This window comes from Carassius gibelio, chromosome B20, assembly GCF_023724105.1.
Source record: "Carassius gibelio isolate Cgi1373 ecotype wild population from Czech Republic chromosome B20, carGib1.2-hapl.c, whole genome shotgun sequence".
In the NCBI taxonomy this organism is placed as follows: domain Eukaryota; kingdom Metazoa; phylum Chordata; class Actinopteri; order Cypriniformes; family Cyprinidae; genus Carassius; species Carassius gibelio.
Window position 1 is genome coordinate 22,641,065 of NC_068415.1, and position 27,772 is coordinate 22,668,836.

The 27,772-nt window shown below is 37.8% G+C and overlaps 1 protein-coding gene across 1 annotated transcript in view; it reads left to right on the forward strand.

The window, feature by feature from the left end:
* Positions 1 to 1,388: 1,388 nt before the first annotated feature.
* LOC127984288 (B-cell lymphoma/leukemia 11B-like) overlaps positions 1,389 to 27,772 on the forward strand; it is a 31,131-nt gene continuing 4,747 nt past the window's right edge. Inside the window, exons 1-2 of the mRNA XM_052586867.1 lie at positions 1,389 to 1,992; positions 8,245 to 8,586. Coding sequence (XP_052442827.1) covers positions 1,929 to 1,992; positions 8,245 to 8,586 — 406 coding nt within the window. The 5' untranslated portion in view covers positions 1,389 to 1,928. The remainder of the gene's footprint in view (positions 1,993 to 8,244; positions 8,587 to 27,772) is intronic.

Genomic DNA, 27,772 nt, shown 5'->3' on the forward strand with positions numbered 1-27,772 from the left:
TTGCTATATTTTTTTCTGTTTTTATTTATCCTTTTGATATCGAAGATCATTTAAGCTTCTCTTAATTTGTAAAATAGTTGATTCACAAAATGAAATCTAAAAAGTGTTTGAGTCCAACAAAGAAATCCTCTGCAAAAAAAAAAAAAAAAAAAAAAAAAAACACAGACACAATTTAGGCTTATGTAACGGGAATTAATTCAAAACGTTCAGTATAAGATGGACTAATACAGCCTTTGTGACAACTAGCCCCTGTCTTTTCAATGCTATTTTTTTTCCTTCAATGTGTTGATCTGCAGCAGAGGTGGTTAAACCTGCCATTCTAACCCTCATCAGTGAACACGCTTTAGGGCCATTGAAGACCATCAGGTGGCGCTATTGGCTTAAATGGAAACAGGACACACACGTGCAGGGGTTTAGCAAACAAAATTACGTATATAGACTACCTTGATTCTCAGCATGAGGATGTACAATGAGGCCTATCACTGTAAATTAAATGCAAAAGACAGCACACGGTGTTCGTGACATCTTTTATTTTTGTAAGCACAGCATTTTATAAAAAAAAAACAGCACAGTTTCCACTTTTAATTTCCTGAAATACCTAGTTCTTACGCTATTTCTATAAAAATGTGCATTATAGAACATTTTGCCACGACAGTGCAAGAAGCTTTTAGAAAAACAAAAAAATAATTAAAAATAATTAAAAGTAAAAATGTATTAGTTACGCTACTTTTTGATTTAACTGCACAACAGTAGTCCTACATTTTTTTTTCAGTTTACAAGTGAAATAAAAAGCATGAACTGCTTTTTAAAAATGTTTAAGAATAAAAAACACAGTAAAAATCTTCGAGTTCTAATATTAAAACATAAATGTAGGCCTATTTTAGCTGATAATTTACAGTGAAAACCTGTTAAACGACGTCCCAAAAAGTAACGAATCACTTTTAAACATAGGCTATTTTATTAATCATCAGTTTTATACATTGCAGTGTTTTAGGTTACTAAGCAATGTTTATTGCATTATTTCACCACGCGTCATTACCCTGATGGGGTTTTGTGTTTGTGTAGCTCTTTTAATTTAGCATGTGCTCTTCTGTTATCAGCCAGTTGTATTTTAAGGTGCACATTTAACATTTAATGTTGGTATGCTATATTATTTCATTTAATGATAATAACATAAACGAGCACTCAACCAAAGCTTTTGCAGCTTTTGCAGGGTATTTTGTTTTTTAACGGTGTGCAGTGTCGGGAGCGTTGCTGGTGGGCACGGAGACCCCTCTGTCCCCAGACAGCGCCACTAGTCGCCCCCAGCGCCACACGTCACATCACGTCCGTACTTGAACTTGAATCCCATTCCATTATTCAGAGGCAACCCCTGCCACACACACACACACACACACACAGGCGCCGGGTCCTCCCCGAGAGCAGCGTGAACGCGAGACGTAATTGCTCGGGTCCTGATTGATCTGGAGAGGAGGTGTTGTCTTCAGAGGTTGAGCCATTCTGCGCGCCGATGCCAAGCGCACATGGAGGACAGTGCCAAAGACTTCTCTCACCTGGCGAGCCCGCCGTCCACGGATCTGGGATTTCCATTATAGCAGGACAACAACTGCTTTTATGTTTTAGGGGTTTTATTTGAATTGTAAGACAGTGTTTTGGAATCGAGGTGGTCAGAGGTTAAAGAAGCTGCTGCGGGTCGGAGTGATTTTTACGCATCGCTATCTCAGGTTAAGTGGCACATAGTTAGTGCCTCACGACAGTCGAATGCAATTTAGTCTGTTCACAGAGTCCAAGTGATCGTTTGTGCCGTGATAACGACTAGACTAGCGCGGTGGGACAGTACCACGGCTGTGGAGGAAAGTTTGGAGAGGTCTTCTGGAGCGCGCACACGAGTCCGAGTGTCCGTGAGATGCTGCTGTAAATGCGGGGCGATGTCCCGACGGAAGCAAGGCAACCCACAGCATCTGTCCCTCACACAGAGGGAGAACCTACCGAGTGAGTACAAGACCTCTGGCACCTTCATCAACTCACCGCACTCCCATTCCCTCATTATTATAAAATATGGGGCACAGAAAACTTTTAATTTCTTTCTTGCTTGCTAACTGATATCTGTAACTAAACATGATTTGCTTTTTAATGTACACGTGCATTAAACATTGAGGAACATCAGCTCGTAAAACCATCGTTAGTCTAGTGTAGTGTAGGTAGGCTATAAGTTGTTTTAGCAAAACCTAATTATGTGCACTATAATAACTAAATTTAACTAGAACCACAAATAATAACAGTGAGCCAAGTGTACGTTTACTTATTACATTAATTTTTTTGTAATTTTTTTTTTATTGATTATCTGTTACCAACAATTGAGGCCTATTTATTTTTATAGTGTTTATTTATTCATTTTAAACACTATCAATGTATTCTACTATGATCATACTTTTTTCATTTGTTGTGAATAATTTATTTAAACAAATGGGAAGTGCTGAACATAAAACCATAATTCATAACATACAGTTTTGTGAAACCCACGCGTTCATCTGCTCTGTCCCACTCAACACACACACACACACACACATACACACACACCTCACCTATTTTCTATTATTGTCACACATATACACAAGCATACATGGCTTATCAAGTTTACTTTATGTAGTTTATTTAAACGGCTCCGACTTTGCTGGATACTCTGGTGTTTATTCAATTTTAAAACCAAAAGTCCTGATACATTTTTAATTAGTTTTATTTTGAGCATAATCTCTGTTTTACTATATCATGGACTTTGGTGCTGATCGTCCAAAACAACCCACTCCTTATATTCATCTTTAATTTATCCTTTTATCTGAAATACTTTAAACACTATTTCCACAAGTCAAGTAAAGCTTTATGTAAAAGCACTCTAAATCCTTAAGTTTTCTTTTTGTCTAGTTTTTTTATAAGCCCTTGAAAGCTTTTCTTGCACAATAAAAACAGCATTAATTAGATGCAATGTAAACTATTGAAAGTAACATCATTCAAAGTGTTTACATAAAAAATAGTTATTCTGTCTAATTTATAACAGCTCAAATTTGTAACTTAGTGATTGTAACCATAAACAATAAAAGACAGGGAAAGTTGATCCACGGTTAATACATTGCATATCACTGATGTGATTTCCCCCGTTCACCCGTAGTATTTATGAATTAAACTCCAAAGCTTCTATTTCAAAAAATGTTTAGTTTATTTATTTAACCTTAATATGTGTTTGTATTTATCAAATGATTCCTGATAAAAATAGAACATTTCTTAAAACATTTTATAAATGATTTTATTTTTAGAAATGTTTTTTTTTTTTTTTATCTACCCTGACTTTTGATGCTCATTGCGTTCTGCCTTGTTATTCATTTTGGTATTTCTGGTTTCATTGAGAATGTGGGTACAATGCGAAGGCGTTTCCTGAAAATACCTGATTCAGTGGTGAGTAGATGGTCTTTACACGTCAAAATTTGCACTGTTAATGATGCTGATGTGGTCGTTTTAGAAAACGTGAAGACATGAGCTGAGGAAAATGTGTTAAAGGAGTGTGGGTGGGCTTACAGAGAAACGGTGGCCTTTAAACTCAAACCACTGCTCGTCTGCCAGTTTATTTCACCTGGTGTGGTTTATCGGGTTTCTTTCCCATTGTTGGGACTAATAAATACTGAAACATCTCGTACATTATTGCTCGCTTAAATATGTACAGAATATGTTGAGCAGAATAATTATAACGAGTCTCAAATACGTGTTTAGTTCAAACATAATTAGTCTGGCGGTGTGTGTGTGTCAGTTGGCAAATGTGCAGTTTACATTGTGCGCTCTATCGCATGTGTACAGAGTGTAAACCGACACTTTTAAAGTGGACTCCGTTTAGGTTTGCACGCCAACCTCCATTCCAGTCTTCACGGGCTCTTTCTGGGGTGTCGGTCTGCAGGGGAAAACCAAAGTGCCCTCATTTGGCTATGTCAATGCTTTTGGCACAAAACATGTCAGTTAGCTGGAGGTTGCACAATAGAGAGATTCTGCCCAGAGCGACAAGACCTATTGATCACACTCAAAGAAAAAAAAAAAACCAAGGAACAGGAATATCAACATACTTCACGTCTTGAAATAAACGCGGGGCGCACTCTCCGCCCGCATGGGCACGTACAGGTGTGTGCATTAAAGAGAACGTCTCAAGCCGCGAGCTAAAATGGCAGGGCTCCTGCAGACGCAAACACGGCCTCTTGAGGAAGTCTAAGAGACGAAACCGCTCGAATTGAGATTTCCGCCTCAGTGCCAAAGAAACTCATTAGTTGACTTTTTTCTCCGTAAGTCGCATGTAAATTGTGTGAACATGTATGATTCATTACATGAGTAGCTCAACGACGTTAGCAAGTGGGTGGGGGCCGTCCATTAAGGGGCCTTACTGACTCTTAAAATGTGAAACGACTCTTTAATGGCTGTGAATGTCAGCTCTTTGAATGCTTGCATGATGTTTTCCGTGATCTTTTATGTGGCCGCTGGTCATCATGCAAATAAAATGCAAGGCATGAACCGCAGTGCGTTTGAGTGGAAATGGTCACATCAGCCTTTTACAAGTGGCTGTCTTCTTTAGAAGTGTGACTTTAGGGTGATGTCCACCTTTTGTGTATGTGTTAGCGCTGGCTTCGAGAGAACTTCGAGCCGAGAGCTGTTTGTGTGGTTACCCGCTGATCGGACTCGTCTGACCTGACTTGGCAAATCTTACAGGAGAGTCTTTGTTCCACTGCACACTATATTTCGATTTATTTTATGAGTTTTTTGTTTGCTGGTTTGCACAGCTTCAGTGGAGTGTAAATGTGCATGGTTGAAGCTGATAGGGGGTGCTCTAAGTCCTTACGAGAGGGAAAGTGATAGAGAGGGTGTGTGTTTATGTGTGTTTTCTTTGAGAATCTGATTACTGCCTTCAGGAAACATGATAACTGTATTTATAATGGTTAATACCCTGGATTGCTATCTCTCCTCCCAAGTGTATCATTCCCACAACAGGCTCAGTATAAATCTCTTATCTTCAGCTAAAGGTAATTAATTCAATTTATTGGAGTATGGATTTCACCCTGGGGAGTAGTAATATAGACGCCGTGCCCACTGTGCTCATTGCCCCTAAACATTTTGTGTCCTTGCCTCCAACCAAGTTTTAAGCAATATTTGTGGATCTGATTTCCAGCACACAGCTTTAGGTGAAATGTTGGGGTTTCGGAAGAGTCGCTAGCGTGCACACGTGCATCGTGCACATTTGTTTGGCACGCATCCAGAAGCAGTTGACAGTGCACAGGCCTTAAATGAAGATAAGAAACAGACGTTATCAAGCACATGGATTATTATTATTTTTTTGGAAATGCGCCTGGTGAGCTCAGAAATCACATTAGACAAAATCTTTTAACACATGCTGGAGACGTTAACAGTTCCGCAAATATATATATATATATCACTCATAATCTTTGTTCTGAATGCGCTAGGTGTTTTTTTATTATTAATATTATTCAGAGCCATGACCACAAGACTTGACCTTGAATAATTTCATATTAAAAATTATTAATAATCAAAATAGTGGATCAGTATTTCACATGACCTTTATCTTATCACAAATGCTGTCTTTTATTCCTAATTACTCTAATTACTTGTGTTTTATTAAAATGCTAAAACTAAAAAAGCTTTATAATTTTATTATCTTCACTGGTTTCAGATCGTTTTGTTGCACGCTTATTTATTTCTATGTGCTGATTTCCTCTTCACGGAAATCTTTTCCTCTTTTCACATTAAATGAGGTTCAGAAATCTTAGACCACTAATAAAAGATCACTTTTTAATTATGTACATCATATTATCAGAATAACAATTTGAGTAAAAAGTTGAATTAAAAACATTACACTGCTTTCAGAAAGTCAGTTTGATTTAATAACAGCAGCATTTGAGCTGTTTGTAAAAAAAAAAAAGAAAAAAGCCTGATGATTACATGCAGCATGATTTGCGAAGGTTTCAAAGATCATCTTTTATATTTTATTGCAAGATTTTTGGTCTTAAGTTCACATGATCAGTGTAACACATCAGCTAGGAATACTGAAGAATCTCACACATTTTACAGCATAATATTTATTTGTTTTAAAATGCAATGTTCATTTCCCAGTCTAAATTAGATTGCAGGTCCAAGATTTTAACTTAATTAATGGTATATCAGCTATACGCACTTTTTATTTTCTATAAAGATTTCAGTTTCTGATGGAATGATCACAGCATACACCTCATCTGCTGTACACCTGTGGCTCTCACATACACCTTCTTCTATTGTGTGCGCTGCTCGCGTCTGGCCCGTTCGGGACGGTGTGGATGCCTCCCAGCACACCCTCCGTGCCCAATTCCGTGGCATTGGGTCCAAGCCAAGCCCACGATGTTTGTGTTCTCCTTCTTGGCATTGTTCCACTGCTCTGGGGGTCTCCTGTCAGCCGGCGAGAGAGAGAGAGAGAGCTGCAGACAGCCGAGTGTGTGCTCTCGCAGGCGTCCTTCAGATCATGCATGCGCTGCTCTGTTTGGATATCTGTTTAGACTTTGGTCAGCTCTGTGATAGTGGAGGTTCTAAATATAAAACAGCTCAAGAATATTCTTTGAAATGTCATGCTGAGTCAAAAATTCTACAGGAGTTAAGTTACTGCTGCTCTTCCCATGGCTCCTACACTCTTAATAATAAAACTCCTTTTTTTTTTGTTGTTGCTACTATGCCATTGAAAAAGAACCTTACAGTAAAAGAGAAACTTCTTTTCTAAGTGTGAAGAAGATTTTATAAACTAAAGAACCATTTGTGCATTGAAAAGGTTCTATTTCAATGTTATTATATCTTTCTCCTGAACCATAGATGCGGAAAAAGAACCTTTATTTTTAAGAGTGTACAGCCAACCAGTGTGTGTTTGTCCCTCAGGCAGAGACTGGAGTTGATTTGCTATCGGATCTCATACTGCTGCTGTTTTTTCCTGTATTTACGCTCTCTGTAAATCTGTTTTGTATCTCGTTGTGGTTTTGTGTTGAGTCAGATACATTTCACAGCAAATAGTATGCGCTGGCTGTTTCGTCATCGATAATAATGCGGGAAAACGGCATTGAGATGCCAAACAGGGAATTTGACGAGGGTACGAGGTGATAAAGATGTAACTGATTTTCACATACGAAAACGGCTGTTTGTCAAGCTCCTTAACCACTGTTCCCAACGTGCACCTGCGATGCACCGACTTGTGAGGCGACCCATGCTTGAGAGCGTATTTTGAGGCTGTTTTGCGGCTTTTGTGAGCGCTAGATTGTCTGCTGTGACATACCTGTATGGTGCATGTGCACCTCTCCAACATCCGTCCAGCGTGCAGAGAAGTAGACCGGAAACACAGATACCACTGCAAGACTGCGACTGTACTACCTGTCACACACACACACCGCTGATCTTACGGTGCAGCTCACAGGTGTTAGTATGCGTGTGTGAACTGTGAATTTTGTTTTATGAGGACAGAATCAGACGCTTCAGTTCCACAAACGGCTGACTGCGAGCATTTTGACTCTCGTAGCTTGTGCTAATACTAGAGATGTTTCATTTTCATTAACAGATTCTATCCAGCTCTTTTTGGATGTGGTTGTGATATGTAGGGATAGCTGTAAATGTGTGGAAACTTTCGGTCTATGAAGTAATTTCAAAGAACTCATTTGTCGTCTAGAGTCTACAGTACATGCAATACCCCAACAAGCGAGTTAATCATGTCTGGACCAGTTTGATAGCCAGACTGAAAAACAGATTTGCAGCTCACAGTAACTGAAGAACAAAAATCACAGACACACCAACAGCAGTTTGTCATTTAGAAACTTGACAGGTACTTTAATTAGTTAAACCAACTGTTTTAACATTTAAACTAGTCAAGGCAAGGCGTATGCATTTATGTTGTTGCAAATTTTATAAAGAACAAAATGTTAATTTAAAATGCATTTAAAACATGATAAAGAGAGATGTAGGAGATATATGAAAGTCAAGTAAAAACATTTCTTTAAGTGATTATGTAAGAAATAACCAATGAAAACAATATTGAAATTTATCCTAAACACATTGGCAGGCTTTTATTGCTGTTATTTGCAACTTTCTGTGGCAGATTGATCTGTTACAGCTCAAAATGTATTATTATAAGCCATTTATTATTATGAACCATGATGAGTTTATAACAGAGAAACCTCTTCTTTCACTGCTCAGCTGCAGATCATGACGCATCAGAGGGCTCCGGAGCCAGCCCTGTGGGCGGAGCCGGAGAGAGTGACCTGCTGACCTGCGGTCAATGTCAAACCAACTTCCCTCTGGGAGATATTCTAGTGTTTATCGAGCACAAAAGAAGACTGTGTCCTGGACCCAGTGCCTGTTTCGACAAACCGACCGACTGCGGAGGCGGCTCCCCGTCCCCCAGACCCTCACGGCCGGAAGTCTGCCGGAGGTCTGGACCGGTGGAGGTTGGGATCCAGGTCACACCAGGAGAGGAGGAGGAAAAACGACTGACGCCCGCCAGAGGAATCTGCCCCAAGCAGGAGGGCGTCCCGACAGGTAGGTGTTTCACACTGAGGGCTGGAGGAGGGGAAGCTTTATTAGTCTGTGAAGCTTGGCAGGAAAGAGAAACCTGTGAAGTGACAAAAACCCACACACACCAAGATTTGTACTTATACTTGAAATAGGCGCACTCTTCAAGAAGTGTCTTTTCTTGTCAAGAACCTTTTTACGGTTTTCCGGCTATATGTTCTGTTGAAGGTTTTACAGAAGATAGTAACTACAAATTAACACTTGAGCAACATTTTTTAAATGGTTACTAAATAAAATTAATTTTATATATACATATTTTACATGTATGATCATTTAAAATAGCTGTTTCTAAATTTAATATATTTTAACATGTTATTTATTTGTGATCGCAATACTGAACTTTCTTTCTTTCTTTCTTTCTTTCTTTCTTTCTTTCTTTCTTTCTTTCAAATCTCGCTTAACCCAAACTTTTATAGTAACCTTAGTAGTATATCACAGTTTTCCACAAATCAGCATATCAGAATATTAGTAATGATGCTAAATATAGTTTTGAAATCACAATATTACTGTTTTTATGGCATTTTTTGGTGAAATAAATTCAGCCTCTTGTGAGCACAAGAGACCTTAAAAAAAGAAGCTTTTGACAGGAAGTGTACAGCATATAATTAAAACCATAAATTTTTTTTTGTTTAATTGGCATCATTCCACTGGAATACATAGTCCATGATATGTAAACTAATAGTTGTTCTCTATAGGTGCTGTGCAGTGATATACACACTATATTGGTGATCAAGTGTTTTTTTTTGTTTTTTGTCTATTACATGTTTTAGCAAAAGGCTGGATCGCTGACCAATTACAACCCAGGACCAGAGCTGTTTGTTTAATAAAGCTACTTTTAAAACCTTACTTTTTAAAGGGATATTTGACCCCAAATGAGTATTTTGTCTAGTTTTGCTTACTAATCATATCGTTTCAAACTCCATATTATTTTCTTTCTTCTGTGAAACAAGAAGAGGTCCATTAGGAAGAAGAGCTGTGCTTCTGTTTTAAACTGGTGGCATCAGTGATATCAAAGCTGCCTCTTTTGGATTTAACACAATTATGAATCATATTTGTGAGTTTCAGTAAATGCCAAAACAACCAATACATTTTGATCTGTTAATCACACAAAGCTATCGTCTGACTTGCTGTTAAGGTGATGCGTTTGGGTACATTTATGCTGCTTTTTAGGCCTTTTTGGAGCTTAGCAAGTAGAAATCACCATCCAGCCTTGCTTTTCCTTTTGGAAAAATAATAATCACAGCAATATGGGTCTGGGATGATGTGAGGGTGTGTAAATGATGACAAAATGTTATTTTTGGGCTGAACTGTTCATTGAAGAGTGTCGGTTTATATGCACGGTTTCTCTTTGTTACGATACAAACACACACATACTGTACAGCAGTTCTGACTGGATGGCTTCTCTCAAAAGGTCCTCTTCTTCTGACTCGGGCCTTCAAGAGGGATTAACACCCCTTGCATGATTTTATTAGAGCAAGACACAGCATCTCTCCCTCTCTTTCTCTCATCTCTAAGTGAAACAGAACAGCCCTGAGTGCGCCAGCAGCTGAAACCAATTCTCTAAGAGGAAAAAAACTCCAGAAATCCTCACCCGGCGTGTTCGGGGGAAATATCATCGTATTAAGAAAAGAGAGGAAAAAAAAGGGGGATAAGAAAGCCCATTAAAATTCAAGTGCTAAGAGACATAGTGTGGGGATTAATGAAGAAGATTCCTCATTCAGAGGGTTAAAGACTCAGTTTAGCATGTGCGGGGCCTGGAGGGGCCACATGTTATCTTCCAGCACAGTGCCGCCCAGCACACACAGCCTGGACAAGGAAATGCTTCACTTGCTAGTCAGGATGTGACAAATATTTGCTGCCCTACGCTAGTCAGCAGGCTTCAGCCTTGTCAATACTTTTTTTTTTCTTACTAAATTATACAAGGTTATTAGTTTTCTGTATTTGTTTGAATATGCCTTTTCAAAGCTGTTAATCTTGAAGGGTGGGGGGGGGGTTGTATTATCTGAACTTTTTACTGAACAACTTTGACTTAAGTTTTGCTTCGTTGACAGAAGTGGAGAAGCCGTCAAGGTTATCCACAGAAATGCAGGGCAGGAAGGTGCTTTAGGCATGAATTAAATATTTCCAGAGAATGAAAGCTTTACTCAACACAGTAGATTGCCACTTAACTGTCTTAAGTTTCAGCCAAATTAGATTATATTTAATGGGGTTCATTAAATAGAATATGGAGCTATGGCTGCCCAGAGGCCTAAAGCCATGCATGCTGTGGGCCAAAACGCCAAGCCTGATGGGTGTTCGTTAAACCCTTCACATCTCAATGGAAAGTTTCAATCCATGCTAGAATGGCTCTTCTGTTCAGAAATCATTTTAAGATAGCATATGTTTATTTAGATTTGGTTAAGAAATAGTTGACACACACACAAAAAAGGCCATTTTGGAAATGTTGTTGTCATTTACTTTACTATAGCTTTTCAAATGGGGAGCGGTTGCATTGGGGGAATCTTTAGGCACTTGTGGGTTCTGATCCGATTCAGATTCTGGGAATCATGGTTTGATATTTTTATTATCAACTAATGAGTTTACCAACTTTCAATGCCGCTTTTTTATTAAATTACGGTAAAACCTTTATTATAGGGACCAATTCTCACTGTTAACTAGTTGCTAATTAGCATGCCTATTAATATCATATTAGCAGTTTATTAGTGCTTATAAAGCACATATTCTGCATGACCATATTCTATATCCCTAATCTTAATTTAACAACTACCTTACTGACTATTAATGCGCAGCAACTTAGGAGTTTATTTAGGGAAAAGTCATAGTAAATGATTTGCTAATGGCGAGCATTGGACTTCATTAAAATAAAGTGTGACCTAAATTACTTATAAATAAATAAACACTTGAAATCAAATAATCTAAATAAAAATTGTATATTAATGTAATTAATTAATTAGAAATTAACTAAATATAGCTTGAAAATATTCACACATAAATAACTGATTGCAGAAGTTTGAATATAACTATAGATATAAAAATAGGATTTGAGAATAATTTTCTTCACACAAAATTATTTTTTTTTTTAAAAGACTTAGCACCTGACTTGTACATACTTATTTAATTTGTCATTTTTGGAACAACGACCCAAATTCACTTTAATATTCAAATTATATGGAAAAGAGCGGCATGAACATTCTGTTAAACTACTCCTTTTGAGTTGTATGGAAGAAAAATAACAACATGTACTTACTATAGGGTTAAACTTAGGGTTTACTGTTAGTTTACTTTTATTACCATAGTAAGTACATGTATGCGTAAACACATCACATTAAAATACTATTACCTTTTTGTTGTTGTAGTTTACTATTCTTAATTGCTGCAACTTATTCACATATTTATGCCTATGCCAAAAATGTCTTTAAGTTCTCTCTAATATAGAAGATCGAGACATTTGAAGTGTTTAAATCCAGCTAGCGTACTAACTACTTCTCATGCTAGATTTATTTTTTGTTAGCTAATAGTTGATTTAACTGATACTTCGCAATATGTCGATTAAATAGATTTATATGTCTACTGTGTTGAATAATTAACAGGACACCAATTTGTTTCCGTACTCAAGGAAAGTTTCTGATAGAATATCCCATCAAGTGAATACCAGCGTCATTCTTGCTATTTTCAAATCTTCTCCCTCACACGTGAAACTGCCCTTGGTTTCTAATCGATCTCTGAACTGTCTAGCTAATCATACTCCATGAGTGCGGGAGAAAGTGTATCGCATCATGCGCTTGTCCTTTCCAACGCTTCTCTAATCACCTAGCATGCGCTCATTTAAATATTAGAGTAGGCTTTAATCATGGAAAGTAATCAGTGTCATGAATATTCATACGGTGCCGGTCTAACAGTCTCATTGTCTCACTCCTGTGCCAAATCGTGTCTTCCTGCCTCTCGGCTGTCTGCTCTGATGGCCCCAGTCTGGTATCAATGGAAAGAAGTTTAAAATAAATACACTATTCATACATGATCCTAAGAGAACAGTGTGTGTGTGTGTGTGTGTGTTGTGAGAGAGTTTCTAAAGATGGGGAGACTGATCCCTATTCTAAGAGATGAATATTTGCACAGCGGCTCAAGAAGATACCATTTGCATAATGACTTTGTAGTTTTGCATTAATTAAATTTGCATATGAAACTGCGTTAATTACCTCTGATCATCTGTTTTCAACATTGCAGCATTTGATGTCCAGCCTTCGGGGTTGTGATTAGGGGTTACAGTGGCTGTTTCAGACTGTGTGTGTGTGTGTGTGCATCAGGGACTGAAACAGAATAGAAAGTGAATTTGATGAGTCAGTTTCACATTCTTTTTCCCTCTTTTTTTTTGCGTCCAAACTCTTGCTAATATCCTGGCATATGAAACAGTTCTTCTGAGTTTAGCAGTTAAAAGAGAAGAAATGTTTTTGAACTTCAGAGATTGATTTATTTTTTTAAGTACACAGTGTCTCTAGCAAGTCCAAGGATCAGCCTTTGAATTTTCATGAAGGGACTGTCTTAAGCACTCTTTTTGTAAATGCACAGACATTTTTAAATGAAAAAATATCAGGAGCTCTTTGTCTCTGATCATCTTTATGCAAAATCAACCGCAGATCCAGCAGTGAAGAGTTTTCACGTTTACACCATTAAAAGGAAATTATGTTTATCCTTGAGCGTTTTTACTTATTAACGGTTTTAGTATTAAAATTAGCTTTACATCAGAGGCTTCAAAATCCATATTATATGTTGAGCACAATTGTTTATTAGAAAAATGATTAAAATAAACTATTAAATAAACCTTAAAATCAAACATTTAGACACAGCAATGTGAAAAACCTCAAGTTATTAAAATGACGTAGGCTGAACAGGACAACTGACAGCTTTATAAATGCATAAGCAAACCGCACAATAGTGATTTACAGCCGTTATAGTTTTGCCGTTTGTTTTATAAATGTAAATTGAATTTTGATGGTTTCATGTTCTCGGCAGCCAATAATTGACTGCTAAAAACACATTGTGGTCACACACACCATATTTATCCTCTTTACCAATGAACGAGAGTTTTTAATGTCGTCTGTGTCATATATTTTCTTTTGCATGGTTTTGTTCATGGTTCTCAAGTGTAAGAGCAAGCATGTCACACAACCTGTCTTTTTGTTTGTGCATATTTCTGGACACACATGCTTTGTCGTCTTTGTCATTTCTCCCTGTTGAAGGGAGTTGAAAAGTCCGTTTTTATGCATTGTTTTCCTGCAGCTATGCATTGATAAATATTTACACGCAGCTTTATTTTTACCCAACTACCTGCAACCTTATCTGAATAGATCTGCGACCCATTTTTGGTGTTACCACACAAACACTGTTACAGATTAAGATCAGTTCATTTTTAGTGTAGCAAATTCAACAGCAATACATTCTCGACTCAAATTTAAATCAAAACCGTCTTAGATGATGTTCATTAATTTCAATGAGAGATCTTTTAATTCTACGGATGGATAGATGCATAGTAGAATTTGATGTCTTTTTTTAAGCGCTGTGTAAATACCATGGCATATAAATTAGTAATCAATCAGAAGCGTGGTATGTATGAAGTACAGTACGTTTTGTAAATTCCAATTAAAACCATATTGAACTAGATCTCTCTGTAGTGTTTGATAGACACATTCAGTCTCTCTGACCTCTAGTAATAAATTGCAAAGCAATGATGCCCAGCACTTCATAGAAACCATACCCATGATCCCTTGCAACACCCAAGCTATGCCAGCATCTCTGTTTGTTGCAGGGTGACTGTGGTTAAGGCCTCTGGGTTTTTGGGCCTGCTTATTTTTGGGATCTGTCCAAACAAGACCACCCCAACGCCATCTGATTGGTGCTGTCTGCCAGCAGGGGTCAACCTGGTCCATGTTGGACACATTATGGAGCAGGACAGCACTGCATGTGCGCCCAACGCCAAGCCCTGGTGGAAAGAGTTAAAGTCTCCCACATGAAGGCATCAAACGCTCCACATACCACTTTATTGTAGTCATATGGCAGCAGATTTGATATTTTTCCTTCCACAGCGGGGAATAAAACTCGCCACTAATTTGGACTGTGAGCATCGCCACTAAATTTCAGCATGTGCTGATGGTGTTGACCAGATGTGTAACGCTTTTTTTCCCTCTTCCTCTCTGTCTCACTATCGCTCTTTTGTTAAATTAGCCATGACTGAATTCAAGTAAAATATTTCAGAAGAAATAGTAAGGATGGTGAGATGACATGAGAGTGGTCCGTGAACGTTGGCTGCTACCGAAGGAAAACTGCAGCTCAATGTTAAAACCTGCCCTTAGGAAAATCTTTAATAAGTCTAAGCTGGTTTGCTGGTTGAAGCTGGCCTATTTGGATGCCTGATGTATCATGATAAGATCAATATTGCGATATGTCTTAGTGCAGTTATTAAATGAGTTCATGATCCAGTGTGTGCAGCTCACAGTAAATGAACCAAGCCTCTTTGAGATGCTGAAAAACCATATAATGAGCTGAAGGTGTAAATGAACACAGTGCCGTGCTTTACTCTGAAACCAAGGGCCTGTACCATGAAGCTAGATTAGCTGGCTAGTCAGGTAAGTTTCAGTTTAGTTTGCACCAATCCTGGGTTTTAGGTACCATGTAAGTGGCTTGGCTTTTAGCTGCATTCATTGCCCTCGTAACTTACACTCCTCGGCTAACCTGCTCCAGGGCAGGTTATGTTCTGGGTTAGAGATCTCAAACTGAAGTTGGACCAATCAGATGGTCCAAAGTCACTCCAGTTTATCTTGCTCCAAATTAAATGTCACTAATGCTAAAAAAAAAAAAAAAAAAAAAACATAATTACATAATTATTGTGGTTCATATTATTATTATTTATCTTTTACACACAAGCTATTTTATTTTAACAGTTATTATGAATAGTTTATTTTAAATAAATATAAATGTATACCGATCATGTAATATAAATAAGATGTAGTTTTTAAAAAATCTGACCTTACATGTTCGAGCCTCTATCACTATTTTAAAATGTATAAACTAAGTTAACAAGTTTCACTTATCAATGCACTGATAGAGCAAGATTATTTATTTTACTTGTCCTCCTTCATTTTTAATATGACGTTTAAATTTGTCATATTCTTCAATCTCTTAACCTTTAGCAAAACTTTAACCTTTAGTTTTGAATCTCGCAGGATCTCTCGCGAGAAGTAAATCAAACTTGCTTTGTGTTGCAAGGCTCGTGATTGGCTGTTCGCCAGTGATGTCACACATTCATGTGCACGCGCTCCACAAACTAAGGATCAAAGCCTGAGTTGACAAAGAAAGTTGATGAACAGCATCATGGTACTAACAAAGCCGGATTGGAGAGGTTTGGTTTTATCAACTCAAAACTAATCCTGTAACTCTGAATTTGTTCAGCTACCATCATAGTACAGGCGCCGGTAGTGCATATTTTATATTTTTTATTTTTTATTAAATACTCTCTTTTGAATTGTACACAACAAAAGTAATTGTTACAATAGATTTCTTGTTTCTTTAACATTTTAATTATAATCAGTAATAATAATAATTATACTCTTAATAATAATTATTATTACTGAAATAGGTTTCAGTTGATCTCTCCCAAATCGTTCAATCCTAAAAAAATGTCTATCACAACAAGTATGAGTAATTATTTACTATTAATTAATGAATTAATTAATTGATTAATTTTAGGTTTGATGCAGAAATCACTCCAGTCATTCGAGAATAATTAATTATTTCAAAACATAGCTAGTAAAAATTCCTGTCTTTTTCTTCATACAATATGGCAACATGCAATGCAGAAATATAAAAAATATATTTAAACAATTATTTATTTGTTTGTTAATTCGGAAATGTCTTAATGTTTGTTTATTTTGTTTTGTTCTTTTGCCCCAACGTTCTTATCCTCTTGACATTAGGATGTCTTTGCCAGTAAGACATTACGATTGGCACTGCGCAGGGTGAGAAAGTGTTTGCGTGGAAAGTTATTTGCCAAATACTGACTATAGTGTCACAGTCAGGCAGCCAAGTCACACACATGCTGATGCCCAAAGGAGAAGGCTCTTGGGAAGGCTCTTCTCAAAGGATTTTGGGTTATGACTCTCTCAAACCTGCAACATGTGCAGTCTATCTGTACTTTAATGTCATCTTCTACGTGGCACATGGTTTACCGACAACAAACAGTTTGCGTGTTGAGTTTAGAATAGCTCAGGGTCTGTGAACATTTGAAAGGATGTTAATAAAAACAGTGTCATTATCAAGACGGGAACTTGTAGACTGCATTGAATTATACTGCAGTAAACAGCAGTGTTTTCGACCGTTGCTGTGGTTTAGTGTCAGAGTTTGGTGGCAGATTTCTGTCATTGTGTGTGGAGTCCTGTTGGGTGGCACTATAAAAGAAAAATAGTTCTAATACAAATTGACTTTCTTTTTTTCTCAGTCCATCTGTATTTTTAAAGTAAAAGTAATGGTGGGAAGTCACGGAGAATGAATTAGAGCCACTGATATCCATGTTTATATGCACACGGTGTCTGTGTTTTTTCAGCACTTAATACACTAACGGAATAATGCAAATCAAGTAATGCTTGAAAATTGTTCCAAAAAATTGCTTTTCATCTCGCAGGTCAGTTTGGGGCAGACTACTGATTTTTGGCATACTTTACTGGCACTATACAAAGTCACAGTGTTGAATTTGCCCTCGGGTCTCTGATGTGTCCTGATGAGTTTAAACTTGTGTGCTTTCCATGAAAGTTCCCTTTATTGCTGTTTGATTCTCTTACTGATTATTTTTGCACCATAAAAACAAGCATAAAAATCACAAACAATGTCATTCATGGCTTATTTGCATCTGGAGTTTTACATTATATTTTGTCGGTTTAAAACGTGGGAATTCAGTAAGAACAAATTGTGGCCCCTGATAACATTAGGTTCAACTGTCTGTGTTTTCAGAATTTAATGAACTAAAGTAATAAAGCATTTTATATCAAATAATGCTGCAAACCCAATGCAGTTTGCATGTTGCAATTCGTAATTTTGCAGCAGACTACTGCATTCTGCCATACTTTACTGGCACTATATAGAGCTGAATACATTCAAATTAACCATTTGTTTTTTCTTAGTGTGCGATCACACTCAATTTTTTTTGGTCTGTTCCCATCACAGAAATCAGCAACGAGTACTTGAACAGGAGTGTAGTACTCCAAAATAAGGGGAGGGGGCTGCTCTGTCATGTTGATAGCGGTTGATGACATTTACAGGCTGAAGATTTGTAGGGTGAGAACCACCATGATAATTCAGCATTAAACCCTCCTTGGCAGCCCACTGAATGAATGAATCCCCGATCTTATCAGTTTTTATTCATGGCAGTGAGGGCTTGTTCTTGCATGTTGTGTGCGGCAGATGTGGCCCTTCTGGTATGTTTGCTAAAGGCATTGGCTAGATGAAAGACTGTTCTTAACCATAAGCTATGCGGGGATCTGTGCCAAAAGCTGAAAATGCATCATGAAAACAGCCCTGGGAGAAGCTGATCTCCCCCAGCAGAGGATGAAGAGGGCTTCAGCGGAGGGCTGAGGGGCGAGATGACACACGATGGAGAAATCGTCTCTCTCTTTTAACTTAGACTTTTGATCTCATAAATATGACTGGCCTGGAGTAGTTAACCGTCATTGTTGTCAATCAGTTTGTAGATACGACACTTCTTAATCCGCATACTTGTACACACTACAAGTATATGTACAGTGCATTGTTTTGAGTACTTGGTAAAATAAAATAAAATGAAAAAATGTAATTAGAAATCAAAACTATGCTATTAAAATGGTACATTTTTATGTCGAAACATTATAAAGCACAGTATGAAATATGTAAAAGAACAAAGGTCTACAGTTTTAGTAAAAAACGATTAATTTGTTATAATAATAGAGGAGGGAATTCTGGGATGCTGGTTAAAAGTCCAAGAGTAGAGCTCAGAGACTTATAACTATGGCTTTTAAAGATAAGTTGGGTATTAGACAAGTTTGTGTGTGTGGTCTGAAACAGAGTTGGATAAACATGTGGTATTAACTATAAATAACAATTATAATTCACATACTACAACTTGCCCTGAGATAAACAGAGAAAGTATTTCTCATTTTCAAGGTGCATTATAAATTCATTGTTTTTTTTTTCCTTAAAGTTCCTGTCATTTGCACATGAACTGATCACCACTTAAAAGCTACTACTAAATATTGTAGAAACTTACTTTTCTGTAAAGCTTTGCAATGATTTGTATCGTAAAAAGCACTAATAAACTTGAATTGAATTGAATTAGTGTAGATGCACATTAACACAAAAAAGTATAAAGTTTTAAAAAACTGTATATATTTTAGTATTCGATTGTGAAAATGTAATCTTATATGTATTACTTAAATTAATATGTATTAAAATAGTTATAGGATATCAGTTTTTTAGAGGACAAGTAGACATTACAATACAACGACTAAGTATTGTACTTCTAACGCAGCATACAAATGTTCAAAACATTTATTGTTTTTATATAATGCATTCCATTTAATAAACATTCTGAACACAGCATTAATCTTAAAATGCAGATACTTGGGTCCACACTCAAATATCCAATATAAACCAACTACATTTCAAATAATGGCTTAATGAGTTAAAATAGTTTTCGGACAAATTATCACATTGTGAAACATCATCCAAGCACATTTTTTTGGCATCACTTTGATTTGACACATGCTAATCCTAATCTTGCTTACTATTTACAATAGAATGCATAGTATGCAACCTATTCAACCTAAGCATTCATCTTGCACTACATGCTTTTGATTTGACATCTGAGTTTGCGGTTGCCTGTATGTGTGCCAAGGATTATGGGTACTCCGCGATCATCGAGACTAGTGAGAGCGCTGCAGCTTTGGTCCTGCTGAGCGCAACAGAAGTGGAACCCATTCACATGACTGGCATGTGTCGCAGATCCAGCGCACATAAGGCATCTAAAGAGCTGTTTTACAGGGCCCTGATTGTTTTGGAAGGCGCACTGAGGGCCTGGGGATTTTTACAGTGAGCATTAAATGGGTATAGAAGCCTGCGCCCAGCTGGGGACCATTATAGTACACGTTATCCAAAAAATACCAGGGCAATTATTTCGCATACGGGATAGTTCTCCGTTCTTTTTAGCTTCCCTTGTTCTAGCTTGGTTCGGTAAGCCCCTGATGGTACATAGCGCAACTACACCATTCTGCGGTCAAAATTGACAGCCAATCAGAATTAGCCATGCAATCTGATGAAATGTAAAAGCAGTGGCCAATCAGCACATTCAGGACACAGCTTTTGTATTTGTGTTTTATTTTTCAGTACAGTCACACTTTAGTCTGGGGTCCAATTCTCACTATTTGCTAACTATGAAGATCTTTTGATTAAACTACTAATTACTACTTATAAATTATTATTAAGGTAGTTGTTAAGTTTAGGTATGGGGTAGGATTAAGAGATCTAAAATATGGTCATGCAAAATAAGGCATTAATATGTGCTTTATAAGCACTAATAAACAGCCAATAGGCTAGTCATATGCATGCATAATAAGCAACTAGTTCACAGTGAGAATTGGTAACTAAACTAAACTAAATGGTTACCTCCAGTACAAATATCTAAACATTTTTAAAATCGAAATACGTTTACTTTATTAGCAAAATCACTTCAAATATATAGCCTTTTTTTCTGAAAAACTGTGTAAAATTGAGTTTATGCTTAAAAGAATAATAATAATTACAAAAAAATCTGCCAATGGGGTAATAAAAATAAACTTAATTTAAAGGGAAAACAAATTAATTTGTTTTGCCTTCAATGACAGACATTTATTTTCTAATTTTAATCATAAAGTCGCACTTTGTAGCATTTTTCTGAAAACAAGACTGTCATTTTTATTCTAAAGTAACTGTATCTAAATGTAAATATGTTAAGGTATTCATACTGGAAAATAAGGTAAAAATTATGAGGAAGAAAAATACTTTCTGCAGTGTAGTCAGATTTACTGCTTGGGCAATTGACATTTGCGGATCAGAACTAAGCAGCCCAGAGCAAAGATGGCACAATTCAAATTGTGCACTTCTGGGAGTGAACGTGTTAAATTGAAAGGAGTAAAAGGATCTAAAGAAAAACTTTTTTTCAAAGTAACAACACAAGACTATTTTAATTCCGTCTCATGTCAAGCTATTAGCGTTAACCGCTGGATATACGGCTGGGAGATTTGATTGCGATGACATGGAGCAATGTTTGCTTTGAACTGGTCCCTCGCTGTCCCCTTATTTGTTTTTTTCTCTCCACCCCACTGGCTTTTCCGCGTCTCCCTTCAGCCGTAAGCACCAGTGTCATCCATCAAGTTCCTGCAGCTCTTCTTGAACGCCTTTTCACGCCAGCCAGATCTAAACGCGATGACGCACACTACAAGCTATGATTCAGACTTGTTGCAATGCCACAAAACGCTGTGCTAATATTCTTCCCTCTGTTCTCACCGAGCCAAGAACCATAGCTCTTTCTGACAGAGAAGTCTTTCCAGTTGTTTTTCTCTGTCCTTTCCCATCTGCACTGTAGGACGTCTTCGCTCTGGCAGTATCAGATGATGACAGGGCACTCTACGTAGGCATGTGTTTTCAGTTAGACGGTTATGCTACCCTTGGCTGGCCTGTTTCTTCATGAGACTGGCAACGAATGTTCAGGAGGAAGTAGATGGCTGCGGTAGGTGTGTCAGTGTGTATAGAATTGGTATGGTGGAAAAATGCTGCCAGAAATTAGTTTCATTAAGTATTTTTTCTCTTGTTTTATAGTAAATATATCTAAAGATCTTCAAAGTCAGATAAATGTAGTTTTAAAAACTACATTTTGCAGGTGAAAAAAAAGCAAGAACAGATGTGAGAAAAACTGTAGAATTATGCAGCAATAATGCTGTGTTGTGCAAAAATGTGTAGACACATCAGAACAAGAGCCTCATCCATTTTGGATCTTCAGTTTTGATTTGTTGCAAAAGTTACAAAGCTCCACCCACACAGAGGTGATCCACGAATCAAGAGGCTATTGCTATTGCTTGCTATTGGTCGGCACTGCGAATTTGTGTCAAAGCTCATCAATCTTCAGGAAATCCGCATAGGGAGTCAAGTGAAATTATTCATCATGCTGAGTCACATTGAAATGACTGGATTTTTCTCACATGATTTTTGCCAAGCCTCATCAGGCCTTGCCGAATACTTGCTTTATCTCTTCTACAATGGCATTGATTATATTTCTACTATGGAATCGATAGCTGAAAATTTTAGCTTACATCCACACCACTAGGTGTCAGTATAAGTCTCAGAGGACTGTCATATCAGCCAATGCAACATAAAAAAATGCAAGTGGTTTCCTAATACATAAAATAATGCAAATTTGCTTTAAAATGATGCTTACGTGTTTTCCTGGAAAGCAAGACCAAAATAGTGATTAGGGAATTTTCTTTTTCTTTTCTTTACAGTGCAGGCCCAGAGAATTCAAGGAACTGCTGAGTGGATTTTGTGTGTTAGGATGAATTTATATACCGGGACCTATGTGTTTTCTCTATTTATTTGTGACAGTGGCTGAGAAAATATGTTTATTTGTTTGTTTGGGTGGGTTAGGGTCAATGTGGGCGTGACTGTGTAAGTGTCTTTTGTGTGTAAGTGCATCAGTTTGCTTGTGTGCGTGTGTGTGTGTGTGCAGTGAGAGCGCAGTTGCTTCTCTTCCAGAGGCAGTTTGTGATGTCCCTCCTCTGAGTTCCTGCAGATGGAGACAGATTGGAATGGTTACTGCACCAGGCCTGCTTTCACTTAGACAGGAGACAGCCGTGTGTATGTATGTGTGTGTGCCTGCCATAACCACTATTCCTGCCACTATCCTCTGTGGCTTCTTTACACACACAGTTTTTCCACTGTAGAATGGGAGTCTTTTCATACACAGCTGTCTGTCCTCATTATAGCCAGGAATCACAGATAACTGTCATCCACCAGAGCTGTGAACTATGAGAGGATTATGGGTAAAAAAAGGACTATATAGAAAAAGTGATAACGGTAATTATTAGTTTAGTTTATGGTATTGTTGCTGCTGTTCACACTAAGCACATGGTTCAGGGTTATAAAGTTTGGTTTCTTGTTAAGACAACAGTTTGCACTACAAAAATCATTTTCTCTGTGTTTTTTGTTAATACTATTCAAATAGGATAAATTTAATTCAGAATCAAAATCGTGTAAGTTAATATGCTGTTTCCATGGAATATGACCTTGCTTAGTTCACTTAAAAAATGTTATGAGTATGAACATTAAAACAGTTTTTTTAATCAATTTACATGTAACATATATTATCAAAAAACAACCCCAATTAAATTAAATTACATTAAATATTTTAGTTATGTTGATTTTAGAACTATTACATAGTTTTTCTTGAAAACAAGAAAAAAAAACATTATACAAAATACACACACACTTCACTGCAGTCTCTGGGATTTAACATGAAAATATTAGACTTTCTGTAAATATTTTTTTGAAAATATTTTAGACTTATTTCAGGTAACTGGTAAGGTAGTTTTGGCCCCAGTATGTGGTCTGGCTTTTCACTCATCATCTTCCCTTCCAAAATCATTTATTTCATTGTCATAATCATTTATCAAAGACAATTCAAGAGTCTGTTAAGGCTCACAGCTCAATCGACGATGATCTATCATAAGGACTGAGATAAATCCAGACAGACAGACAGAAAGAAACAGTAAAGGAAGGATATTCAGTCAACCATCTGTAAAATTTAAAGCTGAATGATGTCATTTGTAGGTGTTCGGATTCTTTAATCTTAATGTACAGCGGCAGCTGAGAATAAACCAGTTTTATGTTGATTTTACTGAGAAGTGTAAAAAGCTGTAAACTTTGGCTATATCAAAACATGTTTGGTTTGACCATTCTGTCCAACAGTGATTCAACCAATGGCATGAGTTTAGGGCAGGGCTATCTGTCTAACAGTTCAGTGTGATTATTTTTGCATTTCTTTTTGGTACCTCTAGTGACATAGAAATAGCTATTAGCTTAAATCGACTTCAAAGAATCAGCAATAGTTCAAAAGTTTGTTAAACAATAACACATTTATATGGTACTCTTCCAATAGCAGTGCATAGATATGGTTTAGCTCCCTCCCTCACACACAAACAAACGCTCACATCCAAATCACACCACCGATCCTCTAGAGTGTGTTGGTGGCACAGACAGCAGTGTTGCTCTACACAGAATGCTGCACCTCTGTATTTCTCATTAGCATAGTGGCCTGGCCCCCTGATTAGCCACGATCATCACAAACAAGACATCAGTGATGCGAGGTGAGGCCCCACAAGCCCCTGGGAGCACTAGATCACAGGCATGCTAATGAGGGCCCGCGTTACTGCGTTGTGAGGTGTCAGCCAGGCTTGTGACAGGTGCACAGAGGGGACGTTTGGTGGGGTGGAGGGTCCGGAGGGAAGTGAAGGCGTGTCGTAGTCCCCATGGCGTCCCCCGATCCTTTGTTCTTTATGCAAATTCATAGCTGTGATTTTCGACAGCTAGGAATGTAGCGGGTTCGAGGGGCAGAGCTGTTAGGGCACCAGGCCTGAGTTGTACACACACACACATGAATATGTTGTTTCACTGCTATTTTATAATTTTGACATTTGACATTTGAATGTGCATATAATTCCTTGCACTGTGTTATTATCTTGCACAAGTGTTGATTATACCCTGCATCGTCGTACAACTTTTATGTAATTACAAGCGCTCATATATCCCTGCTTCGACATCATCATACAAGTTGCATGCATTCACAAATGCACTTTGCGATATGATTACCAAATGCTTAGACCACACAAATATATGCCTTTGCATTATAACACTAGTTTCACACATTTGCATAAACTCATATGTTTTGTATAGTGACATCATCAGACAAGTTGCACAGATGCACTTTTTTTTGCAATATAACTAGTAAAACTCATATGCAAATGCATGCAACCCAACATGTTGTACACATTTGCACGCAAATAGATGCCCTTGCCAATCAAACAGGCTGCAAACATTCGCACATGCACTTTTCTTTGCGATACGATTACTAAATGGGTTTCACTCATTCGCACATGCTTATGTCATCAGACAAGTTGCTTGCATTCGCACATGCACATATCTATGTGATAAGTTTACCAAACATTTGCACACACATAAATGCCTTTTCGTTGTCATACAGGTTTTTACACATTTGCATGTTCATATGTCAAATCATGTTCAAAAAGTTGCAAACACACTTGTCTTTGCCATATGATTACCAAACATATTGCACGCATTTGCACACGCATAGATGCCTTTTCGTTATTATACATTTTATTTATTTGCAAACACTCATATTATGACACGAGTCTTCGCGATGTGGCATTATCAAATACATTGCACACATTCATACATGCACGTTATTGCGATGTTACCATCAAAAGAGTTGCACGCATTTGCACACACATTTTTTTTGCATTTTAACATCATAAAAGGAGTTTCACACTTTTGCACACATGCATATATTTCCATTGTGGCATTATCAAACCAGCTTCGTGCATTTGCACATGCTCATATGTCCTTGTGTTGTACCAAACGAGCTGCACATCATCGCACACACATATATCCTTGCATCGTGACAACATCAAACGAGTTTCACGCGTTCGCATATCATCACATGACTATTCCATAAGTCCAGCCTCAGTAAGTGATTGGTTCATGCTCGGGTAATGCTGGAGACAGCAGTAGCTAACGCTAATGTCGTTTCCCTTGTGAAACAGCAGTGCCCACAAGTCTGCCAGATTTGTTAGCAGATAATTAAAAAACACCCTCCAGCCCCTCCTCCTCACTCCTCTGTCCCTGCATTCATGCTCTTAAAAGGAAATTAATTGCCACAAAATGTTGAAATCAACATATCTAAGCCCAGGTTGGAGGTCCCCAAGGATGGACTAATCGGCCGTGAGGTTTTGTAATACTAAACCCGAGAGAGTGGATAAGTTTAGTGTAAGACCCCCTCTGTGTGCACATGCTCATGTGTCATTAATCACATATCCTATATACACACACACACACACACACACACTTACAAAGACATGCACATACACAGCCCACCACTGTTTAAAACGAGGACACTGCTGCAGAGTTGTTAGCACCAGGCACACCGACAGCCAGCTCTGTAATGTAACAGCCACAACTCAATTTAGCTGTTTAACCTGTAATCCTGGCAATATTTATTGAAGTGCAAGAGGGAAGAAAATTGGGCTATTAGGCTCTTGCAATTGAATACATCGAGAGGAGAAAAGACACTCGGTTAACTGGCAGTTGACCTCTGCGGCCCGCAGCGAACAGTTTCATGAACATGGACCACGGTAATTACTGCAAATTGAATCACAGAGCGAACAGCGATGATTCCGTAATGAGCACTTTTATTGGCTGGAGCTTTTTGCTGTGACATGGTCCTCCCAGGCCTCTGTAGTATGGCACACACACACAGTAGGACCCAATGGACCATGATCAGATGGAGATTTGTGTTCCTGAGGTGCCTGATAGGCAATTTCACACCATCGTGCCACACAAGCTGCTGTCACAAGACATGGATCTCTGATGGGTCATTAGCATATCGTAACTTATTCACTATGGTTTTCTCTCCCTCGTTCTGGCTTGTTTGGAAAGTTGATGAAATTTGTCTTTGGTCGTCATTAAGTCTGCCTGTCTGTTAGCTGACACGGTTCCTTAGTAACATATGGTGTTTTTATGTGATGTGATAGGATGCAAATTGCAATAGCTCAAGCACACCATTATATCAGGGGAAGAGTGCGAGCGCACACACCAAATGCATATATTTTTGAATGCACAAATGCACTATTGGACACTTTTTGTCCATCCCACATTATGAGTCCTTTACAGCCATCAGAGGGATATGGGATATTAATGAGGCTTTTCTGGAACTAGAGTTGGGCGCAGAATATGTCCATTGTTGATTTTATCCAGACTTGGGCTCCTGTCCAGGGCCTGAAAATGAAATGAACAGTCTGTGTGTATTTTAGTATCTCATCTCTGCCACCTCTTTTTTCATGTGCCCTCAGTTTCTCTCTCTGTTACTCTCGTAGCATCCAAAAACCCTCCCGCCAGGTGTCCATTTAAAGGCCGGCCAAACCAACCACAGGCTTTGGACCTGTTCCACTTTCAGTGTCTTCCACTTTTCTCTTTACTGCATTAGTCAGGTGTTTATTAGGCAACTATGTAGTACAATATATATATATATATATATATATATATATATATATATATATATATATATATATATATATATATATTTATTTATTTATATATATATATATATATATATATATATATATATATATATATATATATATAATATATATATATATTTGTGAAAGTATTTTTTCATCTATGTAAAGTCAAGCACATAACTGCATTGCAAAGTATTTGCAAAGTGCATTTCACTAAAAATATAACATCACACAAACGTCACTTTGTCAGTAGCTAACTGTGCACCTGACAATATCAACATGTCAACACGATTCCCTTTCATTTTCTTTCTTTCTTAATCTTCTCTTTCTCTTTCTTTATCCACAGAATTATCTCCATATGGAAATAGTGAAGGGTGGGGGTGTCGGGGTGGTGAATGGGGAGTTCTATATTAACGCTTGGCTGACATTAGCATTAGCACAATGCATTGTAGCCTGTGGGCGCTACCTGCCATCTGTATTAGGCACCAACCCTCAGGGAGCGTCCCTGTTCTCACTAACCCCCTAGTGTGACTCAGATTCTGGGTGAGTCACATACAGGCAGATCCTCTTTGACACAGCTTCAGAGAGCAGCCGGCCTTGCCGCACAGTAGATAACCCGCCAGGCTATCAGAGAGCTCTTGTCTCCCCTCTTAGGGTGATGTAATTTTCATTCAATCTTATAAAATGGCTGTCGCCACACTGCAATGAGATGTCTTTCATATGTTGCCTGTTTAATTTTTAAACATAAATGAGGACTCAGCTTTGATTACTTTCAAAGCCATCACTGAGAAAAAGCA